Source organism: Anneissia japonica, unplaced genomic scaffold (genome assembly GCF_011630105.1).
Source record: "Anneissia japonica isolate Jap-2015-1 unplaced genomic scaffold, ASM1163010v1 scaffold9290_len831353_cov190, whole genome shotgun sequence".
NCBI classification, from domain to species: domain Eukaryota; kingdom Metazoa; phylum Echinodermata; class Crinoidea; order Comatulida; family Comatulidae; genus Anneissia; species Anneissia japonica.
In genome coordinates this window covers 63642-74946 of record NW_022745682.1, presented here as the reverse complement: position 1 = coordinate 74946, position 11305 = coordinate 63642, and the positions used below count along the sequence as shown (strand labels likewise).

Below are 11305 nucleotides of genomic sequence, written 5' to 3'. Positions count from 1 at the left end.
CGGTTAACTAGGATCTTTAATGGCAGATAAAAATACCTTTTATCAGAAACAACATAATTTAAATAAAGATATAAAAAAGGCAAATTATACGCCATGCTTAAAATATTGAAACCACGCTTCAAAAAAATATTAATGCAAATGCAAGGTCAATAAACAGACTTAGCGTGTCACTTGCTATGTACTAAAATAGCAATTGTTTGTATCCACCCTTTAGAATTTTGTGCACCACCCTTTTTGAGGACATTTTCTGAAATTTCACCATTCTTTAAAAATCCTGGTGAAAGGGTTGCCAAGGGGAACATAAGACAATGAAGAGGGAGAAAACAGTTCCATAATAAAAATACTGTTCCTAAAGGTAAAATTTGACAATGTTAAGGAGAACCTCAGACGACAAAAGAATTCCCCTTTGTTTTAAATATAGTAGTAGTATCCGACGACAAGCAATCAAGAAAAAACTTAACTGGAACAACTCTCTCGACACGAAATGTTTAGTGTATCATACAAACGTTTAAATACCTGCCTCTGACCACAAGCAATCAAGACAAGACTAGACAAGAACGACTCGCTCGACACGAACATTTTAGTTTATTATTAGTTTATTTACAAACATTCAAATACCTCTGACCGCAAGCAATCAAGGAAAGACTAGACAAGAACAAACTCGCGCGACACGAAAAGTTTAGTATATCGTACAAACGTTGAGACCGCTACACAATGGCCTTTGCTTCGAGATTTGAACATGAAGGCAAGGCAAAAGCAACTTTCTTAGCTACGTTTTTTGTCCGCTAATCGGTTAAAAAACGTATTTCATTTTTATTTTATCACTGAAAAACAACTACTGTAAAATGTTTAGCCCATAAATATGATGTGTGTGAAGAAGACATTAAACAATATTTTAATTTGGACCTTCAAAAAGCAGTTAAAAAGAACTTGGAGCTTAAATACCATAATTCATTTTTTTTTTTCTTTTTTTTTTTTTTAGTATATATGATTGTTTATTAAAAGTGTAAAGGCTGTTACGTCTTATTTCTCCCAGTTGTTAAATCTAATTAACCGTTCAAAGATGTAGGAGGGGTAGAAATAGAATCGAATGATAGGAAAGGTCCACCACTGCAGTATATAGAGGGTACCGTTCCACAGGGGTTTAGCCAGAAAAACAAAATAGGCCGTCCAAAATGGAAGCCAGTTGGCGTGGCATTGAGCCGATGGACAGGCCACTCCCATCTTTGGGAATCTCCACCGAATATTGGTAAGAAAACAACGTACATTCAATCAATAAATGTTGTTTTTATCAAACGTAAATATGATTTAGCTTTAGTTATGTAACATTCGATAGATTTGAAGAATATAAAGAATTTGCTAAAGGTAAACCAGGCCCAATTAGGATAGGTCGAGCTGATTATGCCAAGCCGTCCAAGCCGTCTCTGTAAAAGTGGCCGTCCTACAGTAAATAATTGTTGGCCGTCCAAAAGATGGCCGGATGGCTCGCTGGCTAAGCCTATGCCGTTCCAGCGGGTTCCATGGTTAAAAAATGACATGATGTAATGCTTCATCAGCGAAGTCTCATTACAAGGATTAAGGAGTGGAGATCATCCTGTGCTGTCACAGGTTTTGAACCAAAGACCTTTGGATTGGAAGGCAAAGCATCTTAACTACCAAAACATCTCTACTACTTTAGGCTACGAAGCGCTTTGTTTTTCACGTCATTGCGTCCACATGCTTACGTGTTGCTGCCATTGGCGCATGCAGGCACCTCACGTACCTATTTATACTCCTGGGTGGAGAGAAGCAAATCATATAGTGCCTTACTCAAGGTCACTGGCAAGGTGATTATCGATTAAAGCCCTGACCGTACTAAACCAAAATCTATAATCTATGTATACATTGTGTCTATAATGAACATTTTCAATCTTTGTCAATTGAAAGTCGGAATGTCCTGGTCTCGACCATTCTAGAATTACTATTAGATAAGGCTATCTTCATTAAATGTCTAAGAATGGACACATTCGATCGAAACATGAAATCAAATTCTCTTGGAGAAAGGGTACGTGTGTGTTGTAAACACAAATGAAACTCAATATTAAAATAATTTACGAGAATTAATATTTTTTCAGCATCTTGTCTTCAAACTGAAGGTGAACCATGTGATACTGAACTAGAGCTTACTGACTGGCATCGGAGTATTCGGTACGTAACTCAGTCAGGAGATGTCTTAATAACCGATTATTTCTTTAATGATGGTTGGTACAAGTTGATGACAGAGGGACAGCGCACTGATATAACCATGCCAACAACATCTCCAGCAGAATTTGAATGCGGAACCCAGTATCCAGTGTGGATAAATGGTTAGTTTAATTTTTATTTCTTTCTATTATCTCTTATTATTTCTCTTTTTTTCTTCATATTTTTTTTCCCGTTTCTGTATTGCTATTCACTGGTCTTTGCTTTTCGCACCACACCTTTAGGCTGTAACGATCAAGAAGAAACAGTCATTAAGAAACTGTAGGTAGTGGTAGCTTCAGTGGCGTAACTAGGAGATGGTGCGGGATTAAGAAATTGTAGGTAGCGAAGAAATGGGAATTCCGTACTAAGCAATGCGCATGCGCAGTTACCAAATAACGTCCGTAAATTATCTATAAAAACACAGTGAGCATGCGCTTGGAAATGCTAGACAGCTAATGAGCATGTGCATTGAGTAAATGACGTTATCGAGCATGCGCAGTTACCAAAAAGAGTCTCGGGAACCAAATAGTGGCTGCGAAGAGGGTATGCCTTAGTAGAAGAGTCTGGCCAAGCTAGTGGTGGAGGGGGATGAATACAAAAAAAATAAAATAATATTAAAAATAATATTATTATTGTTAATATTAATAACAATAATGGTAAAAATGCGGTTTGGCTCAGTGGTTTTCATTCTGGTTGTTGAACTTGTAGTCTGTAGGAGTACAAACCAAATTGAAACAGTGTCTAATCTCGGGCGGCCATGTATAGATACCCCAAATTACATTGTTGACGGGCTGTCAAGTGGCTAAGGATATGTTTCAGCCATAGGTGCAAGCATTTAACGAACAAGAAAAAATAACGTAAAAGATTAAGAGATGAGATCAATATTTATTGGGGAAGAGTGAAATGGTGCAACGCAGCAAGAGAGAATTAAGATTGAAATGGCATCGACATCCTGAGACATTTGTCCAGCACTGGACCGACAACAGCCGATGATGAAGCCTCTGAAGGTTATCAACGTAATTAACTTACCACACACCCTGGTCAGTCAACAACAGTGAACAAAAATAATGTTAAATATAGAAATAATAAAATAATCAATATTAATGCCGAAATATTGCAATGAAAATCCAAGTGGAAGAATTTAGGCAATCAATACGCTAAATTATATGTCATGTAATAACAAAATTCACGCATAGGGTAAATTTGGAATTAGCTGTATAAACAAATTGAATAAGGTAAAGATGGTGCAGCATGTTTTTATAGAAAATATATCTTGTTAATACTATTTCATTATACTGTAGTTTCCTTATCTATTTCATTTGCGTTCTCTTTTTCTATCTCCCTTTTTTCAATAAATAACAAGGTGAAGAATTTAAATATTGTATTTTTGTTGTTCAAGAGCTCAACACTGGAAATACCGTAAAACCTCGAATAGAAGCCCTTGGCGTCGCATTTTGTATTACAAATTTTGGATAGGGGTTCTTTTCGAGATGGGCTTCTTTTCGAGGTTAGTTTGCAAACTAAAGAGGGGCTTCAATTTGGGATGGGCTTCTTCCTCGAGATTAAGCCACTGATCTCTACTATAGTAGAGATCAGTGGAATAAGCCCATTGGGCTTCTATTTGAGAAGATATTCGGTATATCAATGTTTTATGTAGACTTGCTGTATCATTGTTTATGTTGGCAAGACCTCATTTATATATCTTTATTATATCAAAACTGTACATATCCACTATAATAAAGCACAAGTTAAGCTTTGATATTTTTTTTAAAAAGAAAATTATACTAATTTTATAAATCTTCTTATTTCATTATGATAGGTACATATCCTGAAATGGATGGTAAAACCAATGTTGTTAAAGGTTGTGTAAATATACCCGATGAGCCTTGTAAATATGAACTAGAGCTTTGCATAAAGGCTTGCGGATCAGATGAAGAAAGATACTATGTCCACTACCTTGTTGATACACCTGGATCCAACATGGGCTATTGTACAGGTAAGTGATTGATTATGAAATTATATAGCACCAACAAATAATGAACATTTAATCATTTAACAAAATGACAAATTATTTACTTTGCATTCCACTAACAGTACTTTGTAGGTAATAATGATATAACCAGTTTTTAAGAAAAGAAAATTTAAATATAGATTTATATACAATTTTTACATATAGTTTTCAGAATGACATTCGTCAATAATTATGCATATTTATTGTTTTCTTGAATGGAGTGCCCCAGGGGTCAGTGCTTGGACCCTCGCTGTTTAATATATATATATATCAAAGATCTCCATATGCGTTTACAGGCAAAACCTTATCAATATGTGGACGATACATGTATTGCTCAATCTATAAATACAGAGGAAGATGCAATGTCATTGCAACGGGACATTGACACAATCTCATGGTGGTCAGCGCTTCTTCCTCTTAATGTTTATAAATTTCAAGTGCTGTCATTGTCCAGAAAACAAGACCCTGTTGTTCCTTCATACACTCAATAAACATAATCTCATGGACGTTAAGAATATTAATTTACTTGGTGTGGTAATATCCCATACTTTGTCATGGGCACAACAGGTGGATAATGTGAAATTGAAATGCAGTAAGAATATGCTAGGATTTGTATATGCTGGCATTTGCTGGACCTATAAATAACTATTTAAAACGTCAATGTGTAGCAAGACTTAATATAGCACAATTAAATTAGTAAAAATATAACTAAACAATTACATTTTATTTCAGATTCACTTTTACCCTGTTCAAATGGAACTAGTTCGGTAACAGGTTTTCCACCATGCGCCGGTGAGTTTCCATACCTCTGGTAGGCCTGCTGGACAGTAATAGCAATATTAGTCTGATATTTGTGCTTACCAGAATATCTCTAATTTTATGATCATGATCAGTAATCAGTAGTCAGTAATCAAAATCAGAATCATAATCATTATTAATAATACAATTATAATTATTGGTATGTCAGGCCAGATATTACAATCAATATTGATGAGAGGTCGCCAAAATATTAATTATAAGCCATGACATACTCGCAACTAGCATTGAAACATAGCGTGAGCCAATTCACAACCTGTCAACAATGGGGAAAGCATGGCTAGCCGAGAAAGGTCAGTGCCTGGTTCGAACCCTCGACAACGAGGTTCAGAATCCCATATATAATTATAATTATTATAGTCTTATTTCCAGAGCTAACAGCGAATGTTTACTTTTAATGCATTTATGATTTTGCAACTAAAACTAAATGCCTCTGAACCTGGAGTAAGTCTAAAATGAAAGCATTACCACAATAACGTTTACTGATGGGAACAACATAGCTCAGAGCGCAAACAAATTCTACATCCTCGGCCTCCAAAGAAAATATAAACTGCTGAACATTTAGGTCTGCCAGAACTCCATATGTTGATGACCTCAACAACATAGGATAGTATAATACATATTCCAAGTATCGAAATGCACGCCATCGTGTCGGGATTCTGTATTTCGACATTAATATGTCATCATCAGGAATGATATTGAATCCTGACACGATCGCGTGCATTTCGATACTTGGAGTATGTATTATACCATGGAGGAAAAAATGATAATACTATCTTATCTGAGATTAATCAGTGGACCTTTCAACAACATATTATTAACTAAACTAGCAGACTATCAAGACACTCTATTTCAAAAAGAATTCAGCCAGGACCCCAGCCTTCATCATGCAAGAGAGCAGTCTGCAAATTTCTTTTTTCAACTATTTGTTCACTCTTATTATAAACACTGAATTTGCTTGTAAGCAGTGCCACACTGAAGATTGCGGTTGCACTCCTGGAACATGTTTGTGTCAATATTTTTTGATAATGAAACAGGTCTAGCCTAAATGATCTCATTGAAATATGTTGTGGTTTTATATATATACTGTCTCTTATACACATCTAGATGTGTATAAGAGACAGAATTGGAACTAGAAATTGCTCCAAAACATTTTACAGAAAGTGTTCTGTGTCATCAGTAACTTTGACATTTTTGACAGAAGATACAATATTTTTTGCATAATATATATCAGCAATTTAGATACCTAGTCTTTACAACCAGTGGCGTATCTAGGGGGTGCACAACCCCCCCCCCCAAAAAAAAAATGTTAACTCAAACAAATCACACTCAAGTAGTAAAAAAATGATCTCATATCACCTTATTTTGCGACCTAGCGCAACCTCACTTTACTATCAAGTCCTCATCAGCTCCCTCAGATACGCCACTGTTTAGAATACATCTGTGTATTTAATACTGCTACAAAAAATTCCCTTTTGGAAAAAGTTTTACCTAACGAGACCAGTCAGGCAAATTATTATTTCCGACATTGATGTAATTTAAGTAGTGTATATTTATTTTACAAGAACAGGGTGCTGCGTAAGACGACATCATCAATAATGTTTTCAATTAGAAAATCTATACAAGATCCTATAAATCATGGTGTTATTAAAGGGTGTATAGAAAAGTAAGATCTAGAAAAGTAAGACACAAGATTTATCTTATTTTTCTAAATCTAGAAAAGTAAGATGCAAGATATCTTACTTTTCTAGATCTAGAAAAGCAAGATAAATCTTACTTTTCTAGACACCCATTATTGAACAATGGCAAGATTAAATGAAGTCAGCCCACAGTTTGTTGTCTAGGGACATGTGCCATTACAGTATATTGTGTGCATGTAGTTGATACTTCGCTGAATATAGTCGGTAGGTTTAAATGCATATAAGGATTCTCAATGTATTCATGCTAATGACATGGAGAAGAGTGGACTAGATAAACATTTAGATATCACAACAAAATACAGGATTCTGTCTTCTCTCTTGATTTCTCTATAGTACAAGTACCAAATACAAAGCGAACATATGAGCTGTTGCATCAAAATACATCAGATTATTATCATACATATTAACAGTACAGATTATATTTAATGCCAATGGTGATTATGGTCATACGTTTCTAAATAATTTTATATATTGTATATATTAGGTAACTTCCCTGTTCTCGAAGGGGAACCAGTATTAGCATTCGTAAAAGAACCAACAGGAGTATCAGCTTATTGTGATTACCGTATGTTGTGGTCTGGTGAAGAAGAAATTGACTTTTTTGTGCGTTGGTTCATCGACGGAGAATATGTTACTGATGGGCCTGACCTGTCTAAAATAAGCGATGAGTTTGACTGTGGTACAGGGCTCCCTTATCAGTGCATTCTGAACCGGAAAGCAGGATCCAATGTAAGTTAGGCCTACTAATTTAAAATAGGGTACAATGTCTTAGTTTTCACATCTAAATTACTTGACATTAAAACAAATCTCTTGACTGTTGCAAAAAAATACTGAGTAAGTAACAGAACCTCTATGTACTTAATATATTTAATCAAGTCTTCTAAACCCAGTATACTTACACCATGGAGGAATTTGTTTTTAAACTCCTCCATGCTTACACGATGATAGGCATGTATGTCTTGTAGCATGTGTCAATAGTTAAAAAAGAAATTTCCTGTCATTAGGGCAAATCAAATTTTTTAAAATGCATACAAAACCTGATCTAGAGTAAATAATATTTAAACATTCAACTAACATTAATAATATTTAAACATTTTAAAAATATTTTTTACAATTTAGGCCTACTGACGATGTATTAAAATATGTTTAAAAATATTTACAAAAAAACTATTACAAAATCGTATACTTAATCATTGTTTATAAGTAGTTCCTCTCATTTTTATGATACATACATTTTTGAGAATCATACAATAATAAGTAGGGGTATATGACTAATATTTTAATGTAGAACTCACCTCTTCGCCACCAGACATCGGCACCTGTCCTCTAATTTAACTAGTTATGTTTTATTTAATTGATATTAACAAAATATTTCATGTAAACAACACTTATCATCAATTTTTCCATCGTTGCATCAATCTCCAATGTAAATTATACATATCTTTATTATAAAATTTTAGATCGAATGTGAAGTCAGCAGTAAATTCAAGGACCAAGATGCATATTCACAAGGAATAAAAAGCAAATTACTGTATGCCGGACTAATCGTAAGTAAATGTTATATCTCGTTCAAAGTTAACATGTTAATAACGCATTCATTTTATAAACATTTCTCCAATGATGTTTTCAATGTATGTTTTGTCGTTAAGGTATTACCTAACAATACCATTGTGTTTGTGGGTGAAAGTGAAGATGGTGAAACATTTGAACTCACTTCAACCATACCGATCGTTTGTAGAGAGGAAAATAGCGTATGTGTGCCTAGAATCAGTATAAACGTTGATCTAAATGGCGAAACAGACGCAGTGGCAGATGCCTGCTCGCGTTCTGTAGAATACCAGTCTCCAGCCTCATTCAAAATTATGGCAGCGAGAGACGGATACAACGATGGAGATGTAGCAAACTACATTAGATTTGAGGCTGATGTGACTTCTTTGATACCTTTTTCTAGAATATGGGAAGATTTATCAACAAACTTGCCAACTATCCAGGTATGTGTTTGTCTTTCTGATGCTGTCTACAGTTAATAGACGCTCTCATACTGCCAAATGTGATTTAAAAAATGTACCTAACTTCTCAACAAAAATGAATGATTTTGTTGAACGGATTATCTCTTAAATTTAAAGTTAATGGTTACAAACTATTATCTGTATGCCTAGTTATGTCATTCGAAGAACAACCATGCACAAACTTTACCCCAGTACACGCTTAATTTATTTGTTAGTGTGTAGGCCTATTTGTTTTTATGGGGCTTGGGAAGGATGTCTAGAGAAGGAATTTTGATTTTTGTGTTTTCTATCCACTTACGATCGTATTATTCCTTGTATTGCTTTTATCATTATTATTGCTATTAATTAGTGTTATTACTCTATTTCGTAAAATGTTTTCATTTATGTAATTTTCCTTTTGTTATTATTGAAGCTTATTTTTATTTTTTATTTTTGTGTTTTCTATCCACTTACGATCATATTAATTTCTTGTATTATGCTTTCATCATTATTATTGCTATTAATTAGTTTTATTATTCTATTTCGTAAAATGTTTAAGTAATGTAATTTTTCTTTTGTTATTATTGGAGCTTATTTATTTTTGTATAACTATTGCAATTTAATTGTCTTTTGTACTCATTATAATACCAATTAGTAGAAGTAATACGATAGTATAATAATATACATGCCCAAACTATCAAAATTCAGTATTTCGACATTAATTATGTTATCATCAGGAATGAAAAATTATCCATATTTGCAAGTTTAATTAATACATAGTCCTAAATTGTTATCAGCTGTTCTGATTATTATGGCTTTTGTATATGATAATTTTTAGTTGTGTATAGTATGATTTGATAATATTTCGGGTTGCTATACAAGCAAAATTTTTTATACATTCCAATTATAGAGATCCTAAGGTATTAAAGCAGAAATTGTGAGTTTGTTTTATTTTATGGATGTTATTTTGTAAATGAGCTTTAAGGCGTTTCTGTATTGGGAATGTTGGTTTGTTATTGTTAGGCTTATTTATATTGCTATGGATATCTTTTTGTAGTAATTTTAAAGAATTTAAAAGATCTATACTTCTTAATTTCTATATTTTTTAAGGAGTGTAGGGATGAAATTTGGTCCTTTATTTTGGATATTCTTGAGTTGGCTATTAATTTTTTAGTAGTAAATTTATATTTACAGTATTATTAATGGTATTAACTTTCTCTTCCTTGGTGTCTGCAGTTTTCTTCTTTATGTGAACTTTTTTTTTTATGTTTTATGAATGTGTTTCTTTTTTCTATAACTTTTTTTTAATGTTTTATGAATGTGTTTCCTTTTTCTATAAAGTTCCTTGACAATAACAAAGTTTGAATTTATAGTTGTATGATTATCGTATCTTCCGTTCTTCTTCGAGTCTTCGCTTTGTTTCTGTTTTTATTGTTTCTATCAGTTTATAATTGTCACTGATTAAACTGTTTTTCTATGCCATTACAATGAGTATCGTTATGTTCACTTATAACACTCTCTTTAATTTGAAATAATTTTTTGAGTTTATAAGTATTTGGTCCTTAAATCGTAATTTTAATGTTATTTACTGCAATGTTTGTGTAGTAATATTATCAATTTATCCAATAAAGTGTATACTCGTTTGGAATCTCTTAATTCTATGTGGAAAGGCTTAATATGCGTATGGACGTTGTTGTTCTGGGGCCTCTCAGATAAGGTTTTGATTTTATTAATCGCATGTTCAATTCTTTTAAATTTATGCGTCATCTGTAAGACAATGTCTTTAGCTTGAGAATATTGTTTAATATTACATTAAATATAACCAAACTATATAAATAATTATAGTTATAATCATAGTTGGTTAAAAAATTAAATAGTTATTTGAAATGTTTAACTATTTAATAAATAAATTATTGTGTTATATTAAGATCAATAAAATTATTAGATGTGTATAAGAGACAGCTATCAAGGTATGTGTTTGTCTTTCTGATGCTGTCTACATTTAATAGAGGGTCTCATACTGCCAAATGTGATTTAAAAAATGTAACTAACTTCTCAACAAAAATGAATGATTTTGTTGAACGGATTATCTCTTAAATTCAAAGTTAATGGTTACAAACTATTATATGTACGCCTAGTTATGTCATTCGAAGAACAACCATGCACAAACTTTACCCCAGTACATGCTTAATTTATTTGTTAGTGTGTAGGCCTATTTGGTTTTATGGGGCTTGGGAAGGATGTCTAGAGAAGGAATTTTGATTTTTGTGTTTTCTATCCACTATTAATTCCTTGTATTGCTTTTATCATTATTATTGCTATTAATTAGTTTTATTACTCTATTTCGTAAAATGTTTTAATTTATGTAATTTTCCTTTTGTTATTATTGGAGCTTATTTATTTTATTTTTTTTTATTTTTGTGTTTTCTATCTACTTACGATCATATTAATTTTTTGTATTATGCTTTCATCATTATTATTGCTATTAATTAGTTTTATTATTCTATTTCGTAAAATGTTTAAGTAATGTAATTTTTCTTTTGTTATTATTGGAGCTTATTTATTTT

The 11305-nt window shown here is 32.7% G+C and overlaps 1 protein-coding gene across 3 annotated transcripts in view; it reads left to right on the top strand.

The window, feature by feature from the left end:
* Positions 1-9677, top strand: part of LOC117120016 (von Willebrand factor D and EGF domain-containing protein-like) — a 32931-nt gene extending 23254 nt beyond the window's left edge. Inside the window, exons 3-9 of one of the 3 annotated variants that reach the window (XM_033265017.1) lie at positions 2115-2345; positions 4043-4219; positions 4967-5026; positions 7235-7479; positions 8211-8297; positions 8400-8741; positions 9649-9677. In XM_033265017.1, coding sequence (XP_033120908.1) covers positions 2115-2345; positions 4043-4219; positions 4967-5026; positions 7235-7479; positions 8211-8297; positions 8400-8741; positions 9649-9657 — 1151 coding nt within the window. In that variant the 3' untranslated portion in view covers positions 9658-9677. Of the gene's footprint in view, positions 1-1972; positions 2045-2114; positions 2346-4042; positions 4220-4966; positions 5027-7234; positions 7480-8210; positions 8298-8399; positions 9111-9648 lie in introns of those variants that run through there. The other 2 variants (XM_033265018.1, XM_033265016.1) reach the window with 2 other exon arrangements.
* The last annotated feature ends 1628 nt before the right edge of the window (positions 9678-11305 follow it).